This window comes from Rhinopithecus bieti, unplaced genomic scaffold, assembly GCF_001698545.2.
Source record: "Rhinopithecus bieti isolate Rb0 unplaced genomic scaffold, ASM169854v2 scaffold_20129, whole genome shotgun sequence".
Taxonomy (NCBI): Eukaryota; Metazoa; Chordata; class Mammalia; order Primates; family Cercopithecidae; genus Rhinopithecus; species Rhinopithecus bieti.
The window spans coordinates 718,425-745,708 of record NW_016809657.1 but is presented as its reverse complement, the minus strand read 5'-3'; the positions used below and the strand labels follow the sequence as shown (position 1 = coordinate 745,708).

The 27,284-nt window shown below is 40.7% G+C and overlaps 1 protein-coding gene and 2 pseudogenes across 6 annotated transcripts in view; all 3 read left to right on the top strand.

Annotated features, from left to right (window-relative positions):
- PPP3CC (protein phosphatase 3 catalytic subunit gamma) overlaps positions 1-27,284 on the top strand; it is a 103,468-nt gene that overhangs the window by 30,537 nt on the left and 45,647 nt on the right. For all 5 annotated transcript variants that reach the window (XM_017889998.1, XM_017889997.1, XM_017889995.1 and 2 more), the window contains exons 2-4: positions 5,094-5,291; positions 5,639-5,763; positions 26,620-26,731. In XM_017889998.1, coding sequence (XP_017745487.1) covers positions 5,264-5,291; positions 5,639-5,763; positions 26,620-26,731 — 265 coding nt within the window. In that variant the 5' untranslated portion in view covers positions 5,094-5,263. The remainder of the gene's footprint in view (positions 1-5,093; positions 5,292-5,638; positions 5,764-26,619; positions 26,732-27,284) is intronic.
- LOC108540786 (polyadenylate-binding protein 2 pseudogene) lies at positions 14,728-15,738 on the top strand (annotated as a pseudogene). Its single transcript, XR_001888762.1, has one exon. The product of XR_001888762.1 is annotated as a polyadenylate-binding protein 2 pseudogene (transcript).
- On the top strand, positions 21,228-21,795 carry LOC108540787 (transcription factor BTF3-like; annotated as a pseudogene).

Sequence of the window (27,284 nt, the reverse complement as noted above, 5' to 3'; positions counted from 1 at the left end):
AAATGTTTTAAATGGTTTTAAATTGAACATTTAAATTTAAATGTTCAAAAGAATTGAACAAGCATGTCCCCAAAGAAAATATTCAAATGGCCGGCCATTAAGCAAGTAGAAAGGTCCTCAACATCACTACTCATCAGAGAAATGCAAAGTAGAAAACAAAGAGATACCAGTAGATGTTCACTGTAATGGAATAAAATTTAGCAGATGAGCAATATCAAGTGTTGGCAAGGATATGAAGTAACTGGAATCCTTCCATACCTGGATGATGTGAGGGTAAAATGGTATCACTTTGTGAACTGTTGGGTGAAACCAATGTTGACCCCATAAACTTTCAGTCCCATTCCTGGGTATATGCCCAAGAGAAAATAGTGCTTATGTCCACCATAGCACACATAGAATTATATTCATAGCAACTGTGTTCATAATGGCTCAAATTGGAAAGCTGCTCTAGTCATACATTGTGCTGCCCTTATCTTTATTCACGCAGTAGTACTTAGCATGTAGCTACCCGTGTTTAGTTTAATATGTGTGTTAATGAAAATTTATTTAGGGGATTTCACCTCCCAATTTTTTAACTTTAAAACTATGGTTTCACATTTCTTAAAACTTTTCTCTTTACATCAGTTTGGTTTCGGAAGACTAAAAGAAAGAGCTTGTTGCACAGATGGCCCAAAGCACAAATTATTAAAATGCTAACTTTTATCTACATCCAGCTCCAAATATTCCCTTACTCCTTGATCATTTTTTTTTTTTTTTTTTTTTTTTGAGACCGAGTCTCTGTTGCCTAGGCTGGAGTAATAGATATATATGGTCCCCTATTCTAAGGTGATACAGTCATGCATCTGAGAAATGTGTCATGAGATGACTTTGTCCTTGTGAGAACACCATGGAGTGTACTTACAGAAACCTAGATGGTATAACTATTATATACCTAGATGGTATAACTACTACTATACATAGCCTATATGATATAGCCTATTACTTCTAGGCCACAAACCTGTACAGCAGGTTACTGTACTGAATACTGTAGGCAGTTACAACACAATGCTAAGTATTTGAGTATGTAAACATATCTAAACATAGAGAAGGTACAATAAAAATACAGTATAAAAGATAAAAACTGGTCCACCTGTATAGGGCACTTAACCATGAATGGGGCTTACGGGACTGGAAATTGCTCTGGGTGAGTCGGAAGTGAGTGATGAGTGAATGTGAGGGCCTAGGACATTATTGTACACTACTGGAGACTTTATAAGCTTTATAAACGTTGAACACTTAGTCTACACTAAATTAAAAAAAAAAATTTTCTTGGCATGGTGGCTCATGCCTGTAATCCCAGCACTTTGGGAGGCTGAGGTAGGCAGATCACTTGAGCCCAGGAGTTCAAGACCAGCCTGGGGAGCATGGTAAAACCCCATCTCTACAAAAAATACAAAAATTAGCCAGGCATGGTGGCGCACACCTGTAGTCGCAGCTACTCGGGAGGCTGAGGTGAGAGGATCATTTGAGCTAGGAGGTTTAGGGTGCCGTGAGCCATGGTTGCGCCATTGCACTCCTGCCTGGGCAACAGAGCAAGATCCTATCTCAAAAACAAAAAAAAATTTATTTCTTCAATAATAAAGTAAACAGCATACTGTAATTGTTCACAAACGTTTTAATTTTTAAAAACTTTTGGACTTTTTTATAACACCTAGCTTAAAGCACAAATACATTGTTTAGCTACAGAAAATAATTTTCTTTATATCTTTATAGGCTTTTCTATTTAAAAGTTTAATTTTTTTTAACTTTTAGAATATTTTGGTAAAAATGAACACACACACACACACACACACACACACACACACACACACTGCCTAGGTCTACACAGGGTCAGGATCATGAATATCCCTGGCTTGCCCCTCTACATCTTGATCCACTGGAACACCTTCAGGAGCAGTAACAGGCATGGAGCTGTCATCTTCTAGGATAACAATACCTTCTTCTGGAGGTCCTCCTGAAGGACCTGCCTGAGGCTCTTCTTGAGGAGATATCACTCTTTTCAGAAATTAGCCCATGTGTTTTGCTTGGTTTATTTCTGTTTTTCATTGTAGAGTTGTTTGTAAGCAGTTAATGCAGCATGAACGTTCCTGTGTATTAATGAAAAGCTTTCTGTTTTGGGGGTCCATGTTTTCACACTTCTTAAGGAGTTTGTTGAGGTCTGTAAAAGCTCCCAAACCCTTCACTGTGAATTTTCTTGGCGATTCTTTTTCTTTCTGCAGCAAACTTCTTTCTCTCTTGCTGCTTCTTCAGCTGCGCATTCCCATTCCAGTTCCGAATTAACGTCAGTCAATTACTATGACGTTATTGTGGCTATAATGTTACTAGATGACAGGAGTTTTTCAGCTCCATTTAACTACAGTCCATTGTTGACCAAAACATCATTTTGTGGCACACAACTGTATTTAGTTAAGATTAGGTAGCTGCTATCCTTTTTTCGGTGAAATTTAAGTAGTTAAAATGAGTCAAGTAGTAGCTGAAAGCATGATGAAACTTACAATAGGACTTTCTTTACTTGTAAATGGTACAATATGGTATGGCTAGATTAAGTCTTTTTAAAAATACCCATAGATTTCAACTTGGTTCTTAAACTTGGTTCCATAAAGCTGGAAGTGGAACCATTGGACATATATCAGAAATTCAACTGAACGCCTCCTTTTAAATTTATGGTTTACGGACTTGTGGCTCTTCGATCCCAGGGGATCTAAAGTAGACTGTTCTAAAGTAGGCACATAATGAGACAACAGCCAATTTAAAAATATTAAATGAAGTTGCTAATTCTCCATGATATTATATATATAAACTTTGTACTTAATGTAAACTGGAGGTAATTATTAGCATTTCCAGATTAGAATACATAACTGGACTTCCCTTATCGTTTTTTTGTTTTGTTTTGTTTTGTTTTGAAACGAAGTCTAGTTCTGTCACCCAGGCTGAAGTGCAGTGGCACAATCTCGGCTCACTGCAACCTCCATCTCCCAGATTCAAGCAATTCTCCTGCCTCAGCCTCCCAAGTAGCTGGGATTATAGGCGTGTGCCATCATACCCGGCTATTTTTTGTATTTTTAGTAAAGACAGGGTTTCATCATGTTGGCCAGGCTGGTTTTGAACTCGTGACCTCAGGTGATCCACCTGCCTCGGCCTCCCAAAGTGCTGGGATTACAAGCGTGAGCCACTGCACCAGGCCCCTTATCTATTCTTTTATGCTCTGTTACTACAGCAAATTATTCTCAGACACAGCTCCATCCTGGTAGTAGTGTTCTTGTTATTATCAGTAACAAAGTACATTAAGCTACTGCTTTTGTTTTATTTTGTTTTGAGACAGTATGTTGCTCTGTTGCCCAGGCTGGAGGTCAGTGGCACGAGCTCAGCTCACTGCAACCTCTGCCTCCCGCGTTCAAGCGATTCTCCTGCCTCAGCTTCCCGAGTAACTGGGATTACAGGCCCTTGTCACTACACCTGGCTAATTTTTGTATTTTTAGTAGAGACGGAGTTTCACCGTGTTGTCCAGGCTGGTCTTGAACTCCTGACCTCAAGTGATCTGCCCGCCTAAACCTCCCAAAATGCTGGGATTACAGGCGTGAGCCACTGTGTCCGGCCTAAGCTACTGCCTTTAAAGAATAAAGTATATATACACAGTTCCCCTGATGAGGAACTATAGTGAGACTGCTATTTTATTTGTTTTTTAATTTTTTTGGAGATGGAGTTTTCGCTCTTGTCACCCAGGCTGAAGTGCAGCGGTGCGATCTCGGTTCACTGCATTCTCTATCTCCTGGATTCAAGTGAGTGTCCTGCCTCAGCCTCCTGAGTAGCTGGGATTACAGGTGTGCGCTACCATACCCAGCTAATTTTTGTATTTTTAGTAGAGACGGGGTTTCACCCATGTTGGCCAGGCTGGTCTTCAACTCCTGACCTCAGGTGATTTACTCGCCTCAGCCTCCCAAGGTGCTGGGATTACAGGCGTGAGCCATGGCGCCCGGCACAGACTTCTAAGACATAGGTGTTATTAGGTCAGTTATATGGGAGAAATAAATGCCATTTTAGTATTGTGATTACTTTTCTTTTATTTTCTTTAACCATAGTTTCATTTTTTTTTTTTTTTTTGAGGCAGAGTCTCACTCTGTCCCCCAGGCTGGAGTGCAGTGGCCAGATCTCAGCTCACTGCAAGCTCCGCCTCCCGGATTTAGGCCATTCTCCTGCCTCAGCCTCCCGAGTAGCTGGGACTACAGGCGCCTGCCACCTCGCCCGGCTAGTTTTTTTGTATTTTAGTAGAGACGAGGTTTCACCGTGTTAGCCAGGATGGTCTTGATCTCCTGACCTCGTGATCCGCCCGTCTCAGCCTCCCAAAGTCCTGGGATTACAGGCTTGAGCCACCGCACCCGGCCTAACCATAGTTTCATTTTTAACACCATAGATAGAAAAACAAAGATACTCGTATCATCTAGTGTCTTATTTATAACTTGTTCCCTGAATCAGCTTCAAGTCTTTCATGTTTATGTATAAAACATTATAGGGCTGGGCACGGTGGCTCACGCCTATAATCCCAGCTCTTTGGGAGGCCGAGGCAGGTGGATCACCTGAGGTCAGGAGTTCGAGAGCAGCCTGGCCGACATGGTGAAACCTTGTCTCTACTAAAAATACAAAAATCAGCCAGGTGTGGTGGCATGCGCCTGTACTCCCAGCTACTCGGGAGGCTGAGACAGAAGAATCGCTTGAACCCAGGAGGCGGAGGTTGCAGTGAGCCGAGATCGTGTCACTGCACTCCAGCCTGGGTTGACAAGAGCAAGCCTCTATCTAAAAAAAACAAACAACAAAAGCCATTATAATTTATGCACACACAAATCTTTAAAATGACTTTGTGACCTTTTTATACTTAGAATTGATGATTTATGATATATAGTATCTTAGAATTTTTTTCCCACGTACTGGTATTGTGGATATGAAGTCATGGTGATTTATTAGGTTTAATTTGTCACGTAACAGGATTGTGTTCTGTTTGTTCTTTATACGTTTAAACATTTTAAATTACTATTTTTTTTTTTTTTTTTTTTTTGTAGCTGTCCCCTTTCCTCCAACCCAACGGCTTACTTTCAAGGAAGTATTTGAGAATGGGAAACCTAAAGTTGATGTTTTAAAAAACCATTTGGTAAAGGAAGGACGACTGGAAGAGGAAGTAGCCTTAAAGATAATCAATGATGGGGCTGCCATCCTGAGGCAAGAGAAGACTATGATAGAAGTAGATGCTCCAATCACAGGTATAAAAAGTATTTGCATTATAGTTTTTACAGTATAGATTTGCATGAGCAGTTTTGAGAAATAATTACAAATAACTAGCTAAAAAGTGGTGTGATAATTTTTCTAGAAATTATGAGACAGTCAGGATTGGTTAGGATATTTGTTGTTAATTGAAGAAATACAATTTTAACTGTCTCATATTTCCAGTAGAACTTGAGTATGAATAGATTGACTACAGTTATACAGCCATCCTGTCAAAAGCTAGAGTGATTTAAGTTAGAAGTTAAACTGTGATCCCTTTTGGTATAATGCCCTTTTGTCTTCTAAGATATAATTTCTCATCTCACTTTGTAACATTTTTTCCTAGTGTGTGGTGATATTCATGGACAATTCTTTGACCTAATGAAATTATTTGAAGTTGGAGGATCACCTAGTAACACACGCTACCTCTTTCTGGGTGACTATGTGGACAGAGGCTATTTCAGTATAGAGGTAAAATTAAACTGGATATGTTGGTACTATTATATTGTCTTTTAAAAAAGATGATTTCCATTCTTCAATATAAATTAAAATGAGAACTTTGGCAGAATTTATAAACTTTGTTACTTTCAAAATTAAAGTAGTAGAAATGTTTTCTTTGATAGAACAGTTACTCCTTTTTCAAAATCAGTAGAAAATCTGACAGATAGGCTATATATTAATATTAACCCAATTTTGCAAATAGTTAAATGTTCACTAACTTTTCCTCTTGAAGATAGTACACAGAATTGTATAAAAATGACATAAATGGCCGGGCGCAGTGGCTCAAGCCTGTAATCCCAGCACTTTGGGAGGCCGAGACGGGCAGATCGTGGGGTCAGGAGATCGAGACCATCCTGGTGAACACGGTGAAACCCCATCTCTACTAAAAAATACAAAAAACTAGCCGGGCGAGGTGGCAGACGCCTGTAGTCCCAGCTACTTAGGAGGCTGAGGCAGGAGAATGGCGTAAACCCAGGAGGTGGAGCTTGCAGTGAGCTGAGATCCGGCCACTGCACTCCAGCCTGGGCAACATAGCGAGACTCCGTCTCACACACCAAAAAAATGACATAAATTACTGTTTGCCCTAAATGGGGTTTAGATTAGCTGACCTTAATTATAAGACTATAAGCTGCTGAGCTACAATTAACACGTAGATTAACTGCCAGTGCTAAATAAGCACTAAGCTTTTTGTAGGAATAATGTTTGGTACTGGTGCACGTAGTAAGCACTTAATAAATGTTCACTGAATGGGAAAAAGGAGTTGTAGTTAATGAAAACTTATACTTTCCTTTTATATATTTTGAAAAAGGAAAGATAGGAACGTGGTTAAAATTAAACAGAAGTTTTTATGTGTAAAAGATAAAACTACTTTAGCACTTTATGCAAGGACTTGAGTACAGTGGAACCACAGCACATTCATGCTTAATGTTCGTTGATTCAGCTCTACATGCTGGCAAGTAAAAGAGAAAAAAACTTTTGAAATAGCGTGGGTAATAGAATTTGTAATGTGACCAAGAATAAGCTGTGAGCTGAGAAATTGAGTCTGCTTTCTGTCTTTGCTGTCTGTAGTCCTGCCTGACCTCATTGTGTGAGAATCTCACTGTACTAAGTGTGCTTCTGGTGGTTAAAGGTTTATTGTCATGCAGCCTCACTCCTAAATGCAAGTCAGCTCTCTCACCTGATGCCTAAGCAAAGGAGCAGCAGTTGCTCTATAGCTGGAGAAAAAATAAGCAACAAAATGGATTTTTAGTTTTCAGCTAGATAGGCAGTCTAAATTCATGAATCAGAAAAGTTCAATGTTGGCCGGGCGCAGTGGCTTACACTTGTAATCCCAGCACTTTGGGAGGCCAAGGTGGGCAGACTACGAGATCAGAAGATCGAGACCATCCTTGCTAACACAGTGAAACCCCGTCTCTACTAAAAATACAAAAAATTAGCCGGGCATGGTGGTGGGTGCCTGTAGTCCCAGCTACTCGGGAGGCTGAGGCAGGAGAATGGCGTGAACCCGGGAGGCGGAGTTTGCAGTGAGCTGAGATTGCGCTACTGCACTCCAGCCTGGGTGACAGAGCAAGACTCTGTCTCAAAAAAAGAAAAAAGAGAAAAAGAAAGTTCAATGTTAACTGCCAGTGAGCAAAATTCATTGAGTGTCAAATGTGAGGACAAAAGTTAAAGGTAAAAACTGAGAAAATGGAAAAGCCCATTTTCCTGCTGCTCAGTAATTGTCCAAGGTCTCTAAATAGGTACCGGGAATAGGTGGAGCTCATCCTTGGCAGACTGTATCACTGAAGAGCTTCCCTGTTGCCACTCATATCATGCATGTTTCAGTAGACAGTAAGTCACATGCATGGACGTGGGGCCGCCCACAGTGGCTTATGCCTGTAATCCCAGCACTTTGGGAAGCCGAGGTGGGTGGATCACCTGAGGTCGGGAGTTCAAGACCAGCCTGGCAAACATGGTGAAACCCCATCTCTACTAAAAATGCAAAAATTTGCCAGGCATGGTGGTGGGTGCCTGTAATCCCAGCTACTTGGGAGGCTGAGGCAGGATAATCGCTTGAACCTGGGAGGTGGAGGTTGTAGTGAGCTGTCGTGCCACTGCACTCCAGCCTGGACAACAGAGTGAGACTCTGTCTCCAAAAAAAGAAAGAAAGAAAGTATGGATGTTAGAAAGACACATTGAGTGTTTATTTCTTTGTGTGTTTGCTAGCGTGAGGAGGTTTTAGAAGGTAAAGATTAGAAGAATACAAAACTTACTGAATTTCTAATTAGCCATTTTATTTTATTTTATTTTTTTAGAGATGGGGTCTTGCTATGTTGACTAGGCTGGAGTGCAGTGGCTATACACAGGTGCGATCATTTCGTACCTCAGCCTCCGACTCCTGGATTCAAGCCATCCTCCCACCTCAGCTTCCTGAGTATCTGGAACTATAGATGCACACAACTGTGCCTGGCTAGTCATTTTATTTAATAAAACAACTTTTTAAAAATTTATTTATTTTTTTGAGACAGAGTTTCGCTGTTGTTGCCCAGGCTGGAGTGCAATGGCACAATCTCGGCTCACTGCAACCTCCGCCTCCTGGGTTCAAGCAATTCTCCTGCCTCAGCCTCCTGAGTAGTTGGGATTACAGGCCCCTGCCACCATGCCTGGCTAATTTTTTGTATTTTAGTAGAGACGGGGTTTCACCGTCTTGGCCAGGCTGGTCTTGAACTCCTGACCTTGTGGTCCACCTGCCTCAGCCTCCCAAAGTGCCGGGATTACAGGTGTGAGCCACTGTGACTGGCAATAAAACAACCTTTTTTTTTTTTTTTTTGAGACAGAGTCTTGCTCAGTTACCCAGGCTGGAGTGCAGTGGCGTGATCTCAGCTCACTGCAAGCTCTGCCACCTGGGTTTTAAGCAGTTCTCTGCCTCTGCCTCCCGAGTAGTTGGGATTACAGGTATTTGCCACCACATCTGGTTAATTTTTGTATTTTTAGTAGAGATGGGGTTTCACCGTCTTGGCCAGGCTGGTCTTGAACTCCTGAACTCGTGATCCACCCGCCTCGGCCTCCCAAAGTGTTGGGATTACAGGCATCAGCTACTGTGCCCAGCCTAAAACAATTTTTTAATGATAAATTATTATGCCAAATTATCTTCTGATTAACTCATATAACTTAAAATAGCTTTAAAATAGTTTTAATTCATTAATACATTCAATAAAGCACATAGAAAATATCAACGATTTTGTGCACATATATCATGTTCAGAATATTTTGTGTTATGCATTTTTTTCCTCACTCATCAATAACATTTCCTGAGTGCCAACTTTATGGCAAGCTATGAGAATAAAATAAAGAATAAAATTTATGCTCTGTAGGAGCTTCCAGTCTAATAGAAAAGATACACTTACGAATAGATTTTCATTATAATAATTATGTGCTTTTGAATTAAGTGTTTTCATGTTAGGACCTAGCACAGTGCCTAACACATAGTAGGCACACAGTTAATATTTGTTGAATGAATGAATGTTAATAAATCATAGTTTGTATTTAGCTTTATCCTGTTAATTGCATGTTTGCTAACTTAAAGGTTTTTTTCTGCAATAACTTTAGAGATAAATGAATCAAAACTTTAAGGTGACAATGAAATTTTATACCAGTGTTAAAACTGAAGTATGAGATCTATCTAGTGTTCATTGGAAGTCACTTTTTATAAACCACTAAGATTATAAACCTGTATAGGCTATAGCTTACTCTAACATGTTGCAAGTATACACTTGAAAAATAATTTTTTAATCAATATTCTTGATAACCATGAGTGTGATGTTTTTGTTTAATAGATGAAAATAAGGTCATGGAATTCTTATTAAAATTTTTTGTTATAAATTATTTTTTAATAGAAAAATTGGGAAATGCAGAATCTAGGAAACAAAAGCTTTCTACAAATCAGAGGTAGTCACTGTTAATGTTTTATTATATTTTCTTACAGCCTTTTTTCTTCTTTTGCATTTGTGTACATTTTGTTTTTAAGAAAATTGAGGGCATTTTGTATGCTCCTTTTCTGATCTTCTTTTTCTACTCAAGATTATATGGAAAGCATTTTTCTTTATTGTTAAGATTTCTCCAGAAGTGTAGTGTCAAAGTCAAATAAAATAGAGACAAATCTCTGAAATTAAAACATTTTTTCTGGGAAGAAAAAAGACCAGCCTGGCCAACATGATGAAACCTTGTCTCTACTAAAAATACAAAAATTAGCCAGGTGTGGTGGCAGGCACCTGTAATCCCAGCTACTTGGGAGGCTGAGGCGGGAGAATGGCTTGAGCCTAGGAGGTGGAGGTTGCAGTGAGCCCAGATCACCCCACTGCACTCCAGCCTGGGTGACTGAGCGAGACTGTCTCACACACACAAAAAATGATACATGTACAGAACATGCAGGTTTGTTACATAGGTGTACATGTGCCGTGGTGGTTTGCTGCATCCATCAACCTGTCATCTACATTAGGTATTTATCCTAATGCTATCCCTCCCCTAGCCCCCCATCCACCGACAGGCCCTGGTGTATGATGTTCCCCTCCCTGTGTTCTCATTGTTGAGCTCCCACTTATGAGTGAGAACATGTGGTGTTTGGTTTTCTGTTCCGGTGTTAGTTTGTTGAGAATGATGGTTTCCAACTTCATCCATGTCCCTGCAAAGGACATGAACTCATCATTTTTTATGGCTGCATAGTATTCCATGGTGTATATGTGCCACATTTTCTTTATCCAGTCTATCATTGATGGGCATTTGGGTTGGTTCCAAGTCTTTACTATTGTGAATAGTGCTGCAATAGACATACATGTGCATGTGTCTTTATAGTAGAATGATTTATAATCCTTTGGGTATATACCCAGTAATGGGATTACTGGGTCAAATGGTATTTCTAGTTTTAATCCTTGAGGAATCGCCACACTATCTTCCACTGTGGTTGAACAAATTTACACTCCCACCAACAGGGTAAAAGCGTTCCTGTTTCTCCACATCCTCTCCAGAATCTGTTGTTTCCATTAATGGTCACTCAGACCATTAATGACATGCTTGGACTTTCTGCTTTGTCCTGTATTTCCTTTCTTAAATAACCATTTTATTTTAGGACAAAAATTTGCCACATAAGATTCTTTATCATACAAAATTATTTCTCAGTAAAGAACACATTTTTATGCCTATCTTATAATTAAAAAAAAAAAAATTTAAGAAACAGGGTCTTGTTATGTCACCCAGACTGGAGTGTAGTGGTGCAATCATAGCTCACTATAACCCTGAGCTCCTGGGTTCAAGCAATCCTTCTGCCTCAGCCACCCCAATTAGCTAGGATTACAGGTGTGTGCTGCCACACTCGGCTAATTTTTTTTTTTTTAATTTTTTTTGGAGACGGGTCTCACTGTGTTGTTCAGGCTGGCGTTGAACTTCTGGCTTCAGGATACCCTCCAACCTCAGCCTCCCAAAGTGCTAGGATTACAGGCATGTGCCACCACAGCCAGCTTTTATCAACAATTTTAAAAACAATTATGTACTTAAGTCACAAGAACTGAAAAAACATTTGGGTTAATTACTATATATTTTATATGAGCACACATTTATTTAAACCAATCAGAATAAAGTTTTTAGGGATTTCTGGCTGACTACATCAGATTTTATTATGTAGACACAGCATATAACATAGTATATATATAATATAAGNATTCTCCTGCCTCAACCTCCCGAGTAGCTGGGACTACAGGCGCCCGCCACCTCGCCCGGCTAGTTTTTTGTATTTTTTAGTAGAGACGGGGTTTCACCGTGTTAGCTAGGATGGTCTCGATCTCCTGACCTCGTGATCCGCCCGTCTCGGCCTCCCAAAGTGCTGGGATAACAGGCTTGAGCCACCGCGCCCGGCCTGAATTATCTTCTAACAAGATCTGTTCAATGTTTTCTTGGTCTCAATTCTTTATCCTTGAAGATAAAAGTGTTGCCATTCCTTTTACTATGGGCAGGCTGTCTTTACATGGGAATTTCATTTTTGCAAAGGGAACAGCATGAAGGTCAAAATGATTTTCTTTAATATCTGCCGGTTTTAAGTGTTTTACTTAAATGGTCAGTATGCCAGAATAGCCAAAGAGTTTTGAAAAAAGAGAGTTTAGTTTAGAAAAAGATGAGAGGAGGCCGAGCGGGAGGGGAAAGCTCTAGAGAGGAAAGTGTTTCAGCTAGCTTTGAGGGAGTATTTTTTTTAGGAAGTCATTCTTTGAGTCCTGAATCCTTTTTTTTAGCCTTAAAATATCAATTGAGATATGCATATCTTATTTGCTGTGATTGTTTTATAACTGTGGTCTTTTAGTTTAAAGAACAACAGACTGTTTGAATGATCCTTATAATGTTTGAACATGTTACCAGCTGGAATCCCAGAAAATATCTTGGCATGCCTTTGAATTTTGAGAGCCCATTTTATTGTGGGTGCTCTGGTTTAATCCCAAATACACAAAAACCAATTAAATGTAAGCACTGAATTTGGAAAGGCCAAATAAACGCAAGCACAGATGGGAAAATAAAGTACCCACTTACCAAGAAGGACGATAAGAAGCCTTCTCCAACTGAAAGAAAAAAGAGAGATCCCAAGGCCTCAACCCAAAGGGAAAAAGCCCTTCCCTGAGACCCCACAGCCAGGGTCTACAAGGAGGAAGAGTCTTCCTTAATAGGAGATCTCTCAGCCAGAGCAGACTGGAAGGGGAAAGACACTGTCCCATCCAAATCCCAGATAAAATAGAACTCAACCAAAATCGGGAGTTCAGTCCAAGAATGACTCACTAAGGGAAAAAGAGGCAGCTTGCAGAAGCTGGTAGGGGAGGGGGTGGCTTTCAGAGTGTGGCTACCTCATACTGTAGTTCCAATGGCTGCTGATATTCTCTGAGATGAGTCAGCCTTAGACTTATACTTGACCAAGTATATCAAAGTCAAATGAAACATGGAGATGAATCTCTGAAATTAAGATGTTTTATTCGTGAAGAAAGAATTGCAGTTTAGGGCATGCATGCAGACAGAATGGTATGTCTGAAGAACAAAGAGAAGGTTAGAGGTTTTATGAAAAAGAGAAATGTTATATACTGCTCTTTGAGAAACTTCATCGACACTAGTAAGATTCTGAAGGGCTTGCCAGTTTTGAGTGGTGAGTGATGGCCGTGAGTAAAATTAGCCTTAGAATTTCAGCAGATCATTTCAGTAGCCATTAGATAAAACTGGTTTCCAGTAATAGCAGGCAGTTTCAGCAGACATGGTTTTTGCAGAGAATTACATTTTTGGGGCTATGTTATATGTCCTGAGTGCTTCCCCCCCGCCTCTGCCCTCTTGACTTTGTTTTAGTTGGGTATGACAGGAATAACCCAGTTCATATGATCAACTTTCACAGTAGTTAATGATATAAATACCTTAATTTATTTCACCATTGCTCTACTGTTGGAAAAATAGGTTTATAGCAGGTCATGCTATTGCGTACATTTTCCCTCCATCTTCCCTACAAACAATATCTCTATTTTATTCAGATAAATGAGATTCGGGTTGCAGGGAGAACCTTTGATTTCAGGGAAGGAAGGCCCTTATCCCATCCCCAGGGAATGAATTCTGATTGGTCTTAACTAGACAATCAATTTCCTGTCACTCATGACTGGTCTAGGGGTAAACACTGGATTTTTTTTTAACCAGTAATAAATAAAAGGAACTCAGCTGGGTTTTTGTTTGTTCGCTTGCTTTTGGAAACACTCTTTCTTGATGAAAAGACTATTGCAAGGTCAAAGCTTTTGGACTCCCTTTCCACCATGTCACTTCATATGTGGATGTGTGTACTGTAGCAGCCATGCTGTGACTATGAGGAGGAGACATGACTAAGGAGGAAAAAGCAGACCTGTCAATCGCAGATCACAGAGATACAGAGGGCTTGGTTTCTTGGTGAAGATGTTGAACTAGTACACCAAACCTGGACATCTCATCTCCAGACTTGATGTTTTTTTTTTTGAGACAGAGTCTCACTCACTCTGTCGCCCAGGCTGGAGTGCAGTGGGGCACCATCTCGGCTCATTGCAACCTCCGCCTCCCAGGTTCAAGTGATCCTCCTGCCTCAGCCTCCCGAGTAGCTAGGATTACAGGCACCCACCACCACGCCTGGCTAATTTTTGTATTTTTAGTAGAGACAGGGTTTCACCATGTTGGCCAGGCTAGTTTCAAACTCCTGACCTCAGGAGATCTGCCTGCCTCAGCCTCCCAGAGTGCTGGGATTACAGGCATGAGCCACCGCGCCGGGCCCAGACTTCGTGTTTTATGAGATATTTAAATATTTTACACAACAGCAAGTTGGATTTGGTTATCACTTGTATTTAAATGGTACAAGGTTGTTTTCCAGTTATTTCCATTCTGCACATTGCTGAAGTTAACATCTTTTTGAATATATCCGTGATGGCATTTCAGATACTTAGATCAGATTCTCACACATGAAGTAACTGGATGAAAGAGTAGATCATTTTTAAGACTGCTGTCGCCGATAAAACAGAATAGTAAGGTTTTTTTTTTCTTTGAGCCTTTTGATGTTCCCTCCTCATTTGTACCTATTACAAAGTGCTGACTGGGCACAATGGCTCACGCCAGTAATACTAGCACTTTGGGAGGCCAAGGAGGGTGGATCATCTGAGGTGAGGAGTTCGAGACCAGCCTGGGCGACATGGTGAAACCCCGTCTCTACTAAAAATACAAAAAATTAACCACATGTGGTGATGCATGCCTGTAGTCCCAGCTACTCGGGAGGCTGAGGCAGGAGAATCGCATGAACCCTGGTGGTAGAGGTTGCAGTGAGCCTAGATCATGCCCCTGCATTCTGGCCCAGGTGACCGAGTGAGACTCCGTCTAAAGAGAATAAAAATAAAAACAAAGTGCTTCCTCTTCCTCTGTGAGAGGGGAAGCTAAATTTGAGTTTTCTTTAATTGATTTTGAGAGAAAAGAAAAGATTAAAGGGAACATTTTCAGCAAAGATATATTGTATTAAATGCACAGAAGCCAGTCTGAGCGGCGGTGGCGGCGGCGGCAGCAGCAGCGGGGGTTGTGGGCGGTCGGGGCTCCGGGCCGGGGCGGCGGCGCCATTTTGTGCCCGGGGCCGGTGGGGAGGCCGGGGAGGGGGCCCCGGGGGGCGCAGGGGGACTACGGGAATGGCCTGGAGTCTGAGGAACTGGAGCCTGAGGAGCTGCTGCTGGAGCCCGAGCAGGAGCCCGAACCCGAAGAGGAGCCGCCCCGGCCCCGCGCCCCCCCGGAAGCTCCGGGCCCTGGGCCTGGTTCGGGAGCCCCCGGCAGCCAAGAGGAGGAGAAGGAGCCGGGACTGGTCGAGGGTGACCCGGGGGACGGCGCCATTGAGGACCCGGAGCTGGAAGCTATCAAAGGTCGAGTCAGGGAGATGGAGGAAGAAGCTGAGAAGCTAAAGGAGCTACACAACGAGGTAGAGAAGCATATGAATGAGTCCACCTCCAGGCAATGCTGGCCTAGTGATCATGTCCATTGAGGAGAAGATGGAGGCTGATTCCCGTTCCATCTGTGTTGGCAATGTGGACTATGGTGCAACAGCAGAAGAGCTGGAAGCTCACTTTCATGGCTGTGGATCAGTCAACCGTGTTACCATACTCTGTGACAAATTTAGTGGCCATCCCAAAGGGTTTGCGTATATAGAGTTCTCAGACAGAGTCAGTGAGGACTTCCTTGGCCTTAGATGAGTCCCTATTTAGAGGAAGGCAAATCAAGGTGATCCCAAAACGAACCAACAGACCAGGCATCAGCACAACAGACCGGGGTTTTCCACGAGCCCGCTACCGCGCCCGGACCACCAACTACAACAGTTCCCGCTCTCGATTCTACAGTGGTTTTAACAGCAGCCCCGGGTTGCGTCGTACAGGGGGCCGGGCCTAGAGCGACATCATGGTATTCCCCTTACTAAAAAAAGTGTGCCTCACTTAGAGAGGAGAGAGAGGAAAAAAAGAGGGAAAGCAGGAAAAAAAAACAAAAAAAAAAAAGAATTAAAAAAAAAAAAACAAGATGAGACTTGATGGACAAAATATTTTTTTAAAAAAAGATATACTCCGTGGAAGGGGGGAGAACGCCATAACCTAGATGCTGTTGGAGGGAGCTGCTTTGGCAGGAGTAGGGAAGGCCCAGGGAGTGGGCAGGGGCTGCTTATTCACTCTGGGGATTCGGCCAATGGACACGTCTCACAGCGGCAAGCTGCTCCCCATGTTCCCCTGCCCACTTCACCCCTTGGGGCCTGCTCAAGCGGGTAGGTGGGCGTGGGTGGTAGGCAGGGTTTTTTTTTTAGCCCAGGGGCTCTGGAAGGACATTCAAGACTGTTCTGCTGTTTATCCACCTTCCCTCCGTCTTCATCGCCTTTCACAGTCCCCTCCCTGCCTGCTCCTGTCCAAGCCAGGTCTACCAGACCACCCCACCTTTCTCTCTCTCTCGCTTCTCCGGCTCGCTGCCCCCTGTCCAGATTCGCCCTGGTGAGCTTTCTTGTCTTACTTGTGTTTCTTTTTCTGTTTTTGAGTGACTTTCTTTGCAGGCTTTCTGTAGGCCGGAAGGATCTCCGATCCGCTCCCAGCGGCTCAAGTGTAAATTCCCCTTCCCCCTGGGAAATGCACTACGTTGTTTTGGGGGGTTAGGGGTGTTTTGTTTTTTCAGTTGTTCTCTGCTTTTCTTTTTTTTTTTTTTGTGGGGTTTTTTTCTTTGCCTTTTTTCCTTTTATTTGGAGGAATGGGAGGAAGGGGAACAGGGAGGTGGGAGGTGGATCTGTGTTTATTTTTTAGGCCACTTACCAGGGGTGGGAATTTTTTTTTAAATATGTGTCAGTGAATAAAGTTGTTTGAAATAAAAAATAAAATAATAAATAATAAATAAAGAAATGCACAGAAGCCACCAAAGAGAAAAAGATGTTATTAGATGACGCCAGGCTGATATAAAGGTTAGTTAGATGACCATTGATGAATACCGGTATGACATACAGAAATGATTCTGGAGGCACAAGTAAATTCTGCTCAGCATAGAAGTGAAAATATTGAGTGGTTCGAACAGATGCTCTTGATAATCAATGACCTTGTAATTGAACTATACATGCAGACAATTGTAGCAGTTGTGTCCTGATACAATAAAATCACAGGAAAAAAACTTGAAATTAGAGGCAAGAAGCCATTGCACCCAAATGACATTGTACCTGCATGGGTCGAGATTGTGGCCTTCTCAACTATATTCTGCATTACCGCGTCAAAAGGTGAGTTAACAGGGCACAAATGTACTCAGCCAAATAAGATCAACAGATGTATTGCAAAAAATAAAGATAATACTATACGAACCGCGCGCGCAGTGCTCCAAGGCTTGTAATGCACAGCACTTTGGGGAGGGGCAGACGGGGGCGGATCACGAGGTCAGGAATCGACGACCATCCTCGCTACACCACGGTGAAACCCGCATCTCTACTGAATCTACAAAACTAGCCGGGGGAGGTGGGCGGGCCGCCTGTAGTCGGCCAGCTACTCGGAGGCTGAGGCAGCGAGAATGGCTATAACCCGGGACGCGCCGGAGCTTGGCAGTGAGCTGAGATCCGGCACTGCATCTCAGCCGGGCGACAGAGCGAGAGCTCGCGTCTCAAAAAAAAAAAAAAAAAAAAAAAAAGATATATTGTGTTCTTGGTTGGGAAATGTAGGTATAGAAAAGATAAAGTGCATTCTAAATTTATATATTGATTTAATATAACTTTTCCTTGGAATATTTTGTGAAAATTGGTATCTTGGTAATGAAATTTAACCCCTCAAAAGAATAAAGCCACATAAGGTTATTTATTTATATATGTCTATATGTTTAAGCTTTATGATTATTTTGCAATGTCTGTTTGAAAATGTGTACATGCTTTAATGCAACAATTCCATTTTTGAGAACCTATGCTTTAGATGCATTCATAATTACATACAATGATGTTTAAATTGTTTGTCACAATGATTAAAAGTTTTTTTTGGCATTTGATAAACAGGCTTCAGGGATACAAAATACCCTGCAATGTGTAGGAGACTCCTAAACAACGAAGAACGAATGATTCTCAGGTTGTCAACAGTGCCTGTGTTAGATTCTGGGGATCTAACATGGAGATGCACAAACAAAGTCCTTTACTGTATTTTCTGTTGACAGGGACTGCATCATGTATTTATTTACCATCCATGAGAACCAAATCAGAGGAAGGGGCTAAGGCAGGACAGGAGCAGCTAACTTGGAGTGGTCAGGGTAGGATCTTTTGAGGAGGCAATTTTTGAACAGAATGACCTGCGGGAACAAGCTGTGCATAGATCAAGGGAACTACATTCCAGGCAGAGGATACAACCAGTGTAAAAGTTCACAGGCAGAAGCAAGTCTAGGGCAGTCCATGTATAGAAATGAGGCTGTCGAGGCTAGACAGAATAGTGAGTAAGGGAGAGATGGAAGAGATGCAGAGAGTTGGACAGATAGATGATGTCAGGACTAGTAAACCATGTCAATGCATTTGGGTTTTATTCTGAATGTGCTAGGATGTTGTTGGAGGAATTTTTTTTTTTTTTTTTTTTTTTTTTTTTTGAGCAGGGGAGTGACGTATTCACATTTATGTTTTAAAACAATTACTTTGGCTGTTATAAGGTCAGTCGACTTTTGGAGCCCAAAAGCAAGTGCAGGGAGACCAGTGAGGATTTAATCTAGTAATATGGGTGAGAGATGTCAGTGATTAGATTAGGCATACTGAGAAACATTTGGATTCAGGATTTTGAAGTCTTTCCTTTTTGAGGAGGTGGGAAAGTCTCAGCTGAATTGATCAAGCTCCTCAGGTCATGGCACATTTCTCACCAGTCTTTGCAAAGTCCTTCTTTTTTGTTTTATTCTTTTTGTCCTTATCTGTGATCTCTGAGTTCCCTACTCTCTCCCCAGTAAACACATGCTTCTCCTATATTTAATATATGCTTCAGAATACATCTAATATATATATATGAATGAATGATTCTCAGACTGTCAACAGTGCCTGTGTTAGATTCTGGGAAGCTAACATGGAGATGCACAAGCAAAGTCCTTTACTGTATTTTCTAGTGAGAGGGACAGCATATATATGTAATAAATATATGTTATATATATTATATACATATAATAAACATATACATATATAATAAATAAATAAATATATATATATTCATTAATTTGAGACAGAGTCTTGCTCTGTCTTCCAGGCTGGAGTACAGTGGCATGATCTCGGCTCACTACAACCTCCACCTCCCAGGTTCAAACAATTCTCCTGCCTCAGCCTTCCCAGTAACTGGGATTACAAGCACATGCTACCATGCCCAGCAATTTTTTTTGTATTTTTAGTAGGGACAGGGTTTCACCATGTTAACCAGGATGGTCTCGATCTCCTGACCTCGTGATCCACCTACCTCAGCCTCCCAAAGTGCTGGGATTACAGGCATGAGCTGCCACATCCAGCCAATATGTCTAATATATTAATTTTTTAATATATAGAACTTTTACAGATAAAACATTTTAATTTTACATAAATGATATGATGCTGTCCAGTAGTCCTGAAATGTTACCATACATCATTATTACCTGGAAGGCTTGTGCAAACACAGGTTGCAGGGCCCTGACCCTGTTTCTGATTAATCAGGCCTGGGGTGGAACCTGGCAATCTATATTCTGTCGGGTTCCCAGGTGATGCTCTTTATCACACTTTGAGATGAATGTGACTATACTTTGAGAACCACTGTTGTAGTGCTATTTATACTGTTGACTTTTTTCACTTACCACTGTGTTTTTAAGATGTACCCAGGTTACTAGTATATGTGCCTCTAGTTGATTGCTTTCTGCCTGTTGTATAGAATTTCATAGTATTTCTCTGTGACACTTTAGTTCTCTGTTCTGCTTGGTGGACACCTAGTTTAACTCCAATTTCTTTCTAAAATGAACACTGCTATGATGAACACCTTCATATAAATCTACCATGATTTAATGTCTATAGGGTTTATGAACAAAATGGGATTGCCAGGAGAAAGGGTGTGTGCATTCATACTTGAACTGAGCATTGATTGCCAAATGGCTCTTCAGAATGGCTGTGCAAGTCTCTGTTCCTACCAGTAGCACTGAAGAATTCCTATTTCCTCACATCCCTCCTTCCAGAATATGATTTTATCTCATATTATAATACTTGCCAATATAATGGGTATAAAGTAGTGTTCTACTGTTTTAATTAATGTTTCTCTAATTACTAATAAAATCAAGCATCTCATATGCCAGCCATTCAGCTCTTGCACTCACTCTCAGGAGTTTCTTATATGACCTTTCAGAGATAAGTTAAATGTATACTAGCATATTTGAAAATCAAATGAAAAAATAGTGTACTTGTCGCTATACATTGCCCTTTAAGTGTTGCTTTATCTGAGTCCCACAGATTTGGATATGTATTGCTTTCATTGTCATTCAGTATTTTATATTTTAAGAATTTTCTTAATGAGGTAGTATGTTTTTTCTTTACAGTCATGTAGGTTTTTTTAGAGCTAGTATTTTGTTACTGATTATTGATTTAATGTAATTTGATTAAAGAACACGATTGGAATAATATTCATTCTTTGAAATTTATTGAGACTCCTTGTGGTATAGTACAGAGTAGATTTTTGTGATTGTCCCATATATACTTGGAAAGAATGTGTATTCTCTAATTGTTGAGCTATTCTTTATAACTTTGACTATTTTTTTCTGCTTGCACTATCAGTTACTTTCAGCATTGTGTCAAAATTTCCAACCACAATTACAGTGTCATGCATCGCTTAATAAGGAGGGTACATTCTGAGAAATGGGTGCCGATTTTGCTGTTGTGAAATCATCATACAGTGTACCTACATAAACCTAGATGGTGTGGCCTGCTACACACCTAGGCTACATGGTATAGCCTGTTGCTCCCAGGCTACAAACCTGTACAGCATGTTATTGTGCTGAATACTGTAAGCAATTGTAACACAAGGGTAAGTATTGTGTGTCTAAACATATCTAGACATAGAAAAGATATAGTAAAAAAAATATAAAAGATAAAAAATGGAATACCTGTATAAAGTACTTATCGTGAATGAATTGTACAGGACTGGAAGTTGCTCTGGGTGAATCAGTGAATGATGAGTGAATGTGAAGTCCTAAGACATTGTTGTATACTACTGGATACTTTATAAACACTGTACACTTACGCTGCACTAAATTTATTAAAAAGTATTTTTCTTTCTTCAATAATGAATTAGCCTTAGCTTACTGTAACTTTTACTTTATAAGATTTTAATTTTGAGCTGCCATCTTGCATATCCCGTGTGTGTGCACCTAATCTCAGCTGGTCCACCCGAGACCCCTAAGCACCAACCCTAGCCCCTGCGTGGCCCCTTATCTGCTGAGAGAAGATGAAAGAAACAATTATGAGCCAGGAAAAACTCGCCAAACTGCAGGCACAAGTGCGCATTGGTGGGAAACGAACGGCTTGAAGAAAGAAGAAGGTGGTTCGTAGAACAGCCACAGCAGATGATAAAAAACTTGAGTTCTCCTTAAAGAAGTTAGGGGTAAACAATATCTCTGGTACTGAAGAGGTGAATATGTTTACAAACCAAGGAACAGTGATCCACTTTAACAACAGAGATGCCAGCAAACATTTTCACCAGTACAGGCCATGCTGAGACAAAGCAGCTGATGGAAATGCTCCCCAGCATCTTAAGCCAGCTTGGTCTGTCTGACTGTCTGACTTAAATTAGTCAGACTGTCTGACTAGTTTAAGGAGACTGGCTGAAGCTCTGCCCAAACAGTCTGTGGATGGAAAAGCACCCCTTGCTATTGGAAAGGATGACAATTATGAAGTTCCAGATCATGTGGAGAATTTTGATGAGGCTTCCAAGCATGAGGCAAACTGAATTGAGTCAACTTCTGAAGATAAAACTTGAAGAAGTTACTGGGAGCTGCTATTTTATATTATGACTGCTTTTAAGAAATTTTGTTTATGGATCTGATAAAATCTAGATCTCTTAATATTTTAAGCTCAAGCCCTTGGACACAGCAGCTCTTTTCAGTTTTTGCTTATGCACAATTCATTCTTTGTAGCTAATTAAGCCGAAGAAGCCTGGGAATCAAGTTTGAAACGAAGGTTAATAAAGTTCTTTGCCTAGTATACCCCCCAAAAAAATTTTTTTTTAAATTTTTTTAACTTTTTGACTCTTTTGTAATACCACTTAGCTTACAAGTGGTATTATGAGTGAATGTGAAGGCCTAAGACTTATGCAGCTGTACAAAAATATTTTTCACTTATATTCTTATTCTGTAAACTTTATTAAAAAATTGTTTTACTTTTAAAATTTTTTGGTAAGAATGAAGACACACGCACACACACCACACACACACACGTGCATGCACGCGTAGGCCTATAGAGGGTCAGGATCATCAGTATCACTGTCTTTCACCTCCACATCTTGTCCCACTAGAAGGCCTTCAGGGGCAGTAACAGTCATGGAGCTGTCATGTCCTATAACAGTGCCTTCTGCTAGAATCCCTCCTGAAGGACCTGCCATATTAACAATGAGCCTTTTTCTTTTATAAATAGAAGAAACAAACTTGAAAATAATTATAAAAAGTACAGTATAGTAAATACACAAACCAGTAAATTTATCATTAGGTATTATGTACTGTACATAATTGTATGTGCTATACTTTTATACAACTGGCAGTGCAGTAGGTTTTTTTACATCAGCATCACCACAAACATGAAATGCCTGCATGTAGACATTATGATGGCTACATCACTAGGATGTGGGAATTTTTCAGTTCCATTTTAATTTTATGGGACCGTTGTCCTATATGTGGTGTGTTGTTGACTGTAACAGCATTACGTGGTGCATGACTATATTGATTCATCTGTTTTTCAACATAGTCCTCTGTATTAGTTCTTTTTCATGCTGCTGATAAAGACATGCCCAAAATTGGGAACAAAAAGAGGTTTAATTGGACTTAACAGATCCACATGGCTGGGGAGGCCTCAGAATCATGGCAGGAGGCAAAAGGCAAAAGGTACTTCTTACATGGTGGTGGCAAGAATGAAGAAAAAGCAGAAGTGGAAACCCCTGATAAACCCATCAGATCTCATGAGACTTTTTCACTATTACAAGAATAGCACAGGAAAGACCAGCCCCCATGATTCAGTTACTGTCCCCTGGGTGTGGGGATTCTGGTAGCTACCATTCAAGTTGAGATTTGGGTGGGGACACTGCCAAAGCATATTAGCCTCTCAATTTTTGCTTGTGTTTTGAGGCTGTGAAATATATACGGAATATTTCATAATTGGTGTATACAATTGATTATCATCATTCATGGGTTCTGTATCTGCAAATATGCCTATGCCTCCTTCCTAAAATTTATTTGTAACCTCAAAATCAATACAGTGCTTTTGTAGTCACTGGTAGACATGTGGAGAGTGATCTACTACTTTGAGTCTCCCAACGCACATGTTGCCACCTCAGACTAAACAAGGCCACACTCTCCCTTCTTGTTTTAGCTCTCATGCTTTAAACAAGTATTCTTTTCATAGTCTATTTAGTGCCTGAATGCCTGCTATAGGTAACCAATCTCTTTAGTTTTTGGGTTTATCTTTCCTGCATTTTTTATGTACAAAGGAGATACATACATATGAATTTCATGTATCTTCTTTATTATATAGAGGGTGGCATACTATAGCTACTCTTGTACTTTTTTTTAGGAGACAGAGTCTCACTGTGTCACCCAGGTTGGAGTGCAGTGGCATGATCATTATCATAGCTCACTATAGCCTCAAACTCCTTGCCTCAAGGGATCCTCCTGCCTCAGCCTCCTAAATAGCTGGGACTACAGGCATGTGACCACCATAGCTGGCTAATTTTTAAAGGTTTTGTAGAGATGGGATCTTGCTGTATTGCCCAGGTTGATCTTAAACTCCTGGCCTCAAGCTATCCTCCTACCTTGGCCTCCTAAAGCACTGGGATTGCATTTGTGAGCCATTATGCCCAGCCATACTTTGCTTTTTTCATCTAAAAATGTATCCTGGAAATCACTCTAAATCAGTTTATAGAGATCTTCCTCATCCTTGTGCTTTATTGTTTGAGCGTATCATAGCTTAGCCTCTCTCCTGTGCATGGTCATTTAGGTTGTTCCTAATATTTTACTATTACATGCATGCTACAGCCTTGTGCATATTCATATTGTTGGAAGTGTATCTTCAGGGTAGATTCCTAGAAGTGGGTCAAAAGTTAAATGAATGTGTAGTTTTGTCAGTTTGGCCAAATTGTTTTTTTACTATGCAAATTATATTATTATTATTATTATTATTATTATTATTATTATTATTGGGATGGAGTTTTGCTCTGTCGCCCAGGCTGGAGTGCAATGGTGTGATCTCAGCTTACTGCAACCTCTACCTCCCAGGTTCAAGCGATTCTCCTGCCTCAGCCTCCCGAGTAGCTGGGATTACAGGCACCTGTCACCATGCCCAGCAAATTTTTGTATGTTTAGTAGAGACAAGGTTTCACCATGTTGGCCAGGCTGGTCTCAAACTCCTGACCTCAGGTTATCTGCCTGCCTCAGCCTCCCAAAGTGCTGGGATTGCAGGTGTGAGCCACTGCACCTGGCCTATTTTCATTTTTGTGTGGTCAAGTTTACCCATCTTTTATTTTATTGTGTCTGGATTTTTAGTCATTGGTTACACAGTTCTTACCTACATCAATTTTGACCTACACTGGGCTTAAGAACTCACTCATGTTTTCTTCTAGAACTTGTGTGGTTTTATCTTTTTACATTTAGATTGCTCATCCTTTTGTTGTTTATTGTACACTGTGTAAGATGTGGATCTAACTTTATCTTTTTTTTTAAATGGCAGCCACCTGACCCAGAGCCATTTATTTAAAAGTTCATCATTATTACAGTGATTTGAGATGCCACCTTTATTATTTACCATGTTTTTATAGGTACTTTTATACTGTATCTGTAGTATAAAATTCCACTGGTATATTTATCTACATAAGGCCAGTACCACTGTTTTGATTATAGACGTTTGTATGTTTTAACATCTAGTAGGGCTAGTCTGCCCTCATAGTGTCTCTTTTTAGCATTTTCCTGGCTATTCTTTCTTGCATGTTCATTTTTCCATGTTAATTTTAGTGTTAACTTGTCTAACTCCATAAAATAGCTTGTTTGTATTTTTCTTGGAATTTCAATGACTTAAATTAGGGAGAACTGTAATCTTTTTTTTTTTTTTTTTTTTTTTTTTTTTTTTTGAGACAGAGTCTCGCTCTGTCACCCAGGCTGGAATGCAGTGGCGTGATCTTGGCTCACTGCAACCTCTGCCTCCCATGTTCCAGTGATTCTCCTCCCTCAGCCTCCCAGGGTAGCTGGGATTACAGGCACTCGCCACTACGCCTGGCTAATTTTTGTATTTTTAGTAGAGGCGGGGTTTCACCATCTTGGCCAGGCTGTTCTCGAACTCTTGACCTCAGGTGATCTGCCCACTTTGGCCTCCAAAAGTGCTAGGATTACAGGCATAAGCCACTGTGCCCCGCCGAGAACGGTAATCTTTGCATGTTGATTCATTCTGTCCAAGAACAAGGAATGTCTTTCCATTATTTCATGTCTACTTTTATGTCTTATAGCGACATTTAAATTTTTTCCTTGTATGGATTTTGCACATTTCTTGTTAAATTTATTCCTGTGTCTTTAGGCCTCTTTGTTGCTGTTACAAATGGGGATTTCTCTACCATGATGTTCTGTTGATTGTTTCTGTATAAAAGGTCTTTTTTTGTTTGTTTGTTTTGAGACAGAGTTTCGCTCTTATTGCCCAGACTGGAGTGCTGTGGCGTGATCTCGGCTTGTGGCAACCTCCGCCTCCCGGGTTCAAGCAATTCTCGTGCCTCAGCCTCCCAAGTAGCTGAGATTACAAGCATGTGCCACCATGCCCGGCTAATTTTGTATTTTTAGGAGAGACAGGGTTTCTCCATGTTGGTCAGGGTAGTCTCGAACTCCCAACCTCAGGTGATCTGCCCACCTCGGCCTCCCAAAGTGCTGAGATTACAGGAATGAGCCACTGCACCTGGCCCTATTTTTTTTTTTTTTTTTTTTTTTTGAGATGGAGTCTCCCTGTGTTGCCCAGGTTGGCCTTGAACTCCTGGGCTGAAGTGAGCCACCTGCCTTAGCCTCCTGAGTAGCTGGAACCATATGCGTGCCGCTGTGCCCCACAGCTGTTGATTTTGTATGTTAATTTTATATCCTGCTACTTTACTGAATTATTTTATTATTTGAGTTAGTTTTATTGATTTTTGGGGGTTATATCTGCAAATAGAGATAGTTTTATTTTTTACCCATTCTTAACCCTCTAATTGAGGTGTAATTCAATTGGCTAATACCCTTACACCAGTTTTGAACAGTAGCAGAGATAGTAAATATTCTTGCCTTGTTCCTGGTCTTAGTGGAAATGCCTTTAGTGTTTCAGAATTAAATAAAATACAGGTTTTAGGACTAATATATGTGTGAGTGGCTTTCTGAGATAGTTCTAGATATTTAGAACATGAGAACAGAGATTAGAGAGAGATTTCTGTGAAAAAATCTGTGAAAGTTACTCTAGACTCTGTCAAATTCTAGGGCAGAAGTATATCACATTCAAAAGGTTTCATTTTTCAGTTTTGGAATAACAATGATATATGCCATTACAATAAGTCATTTGAATTATATAAATTGTGTTTATGCATTATAATGGTCACAAAGAAAATTTTATCTGTCTTATAGTGTGTGCTGTATTTATGGAGTTTAAAGATTAATCATCCCAAAACATTGTTCCTGCTTCGGGGAAATCATGAATGCAGGCATCTTACAGACTATTTCACCTTCAAACAGGAATGTAAGTATAATCACTCCTCTAGAACTTTTTTAGTTACCCTTTAACCTGTCCCAAGTAAATCAAACATAAAGAAAAAGAACTAATGGAATTCAAATGCTTCCTGTCCTGTTGTTATTTTTTTCACCTGCAAAGAACTAAGACTATTTTCTAAGGCATTTATTTTGAATATAACTTTTGGGTTCCCCTTTGTTTAAAAAATAATTAATTTGGGATATTTGGAAAGCATAGAGTAGTCTAAAGAAGATAAAAGTGTCCATAGTCAAGGCCAGGCGCGGTGGCTCAAGCCTGTAATCCCAGCACTTTGGGAGGCCGAGACGGGTGGATCACTAGGTCAGGAGATTGAGACCATCCTGGCTAACACGGTGAAACCCCGTCTCTACTAAAAAATACAAAAATCTAGCCGGGCGAGGTGGCGGGCGTCTGTAGTCCCAGCTACTCGGGAAGCTGAGGCAGGAGAATGGCGTAAACCCGGGGGCGGAGCTTGCAGTGAGCTGAGATCCGGCCACTGCACTCCAGCCTGGGCGACAGAGCGAGACTCCGTCTCAAAAAAAAA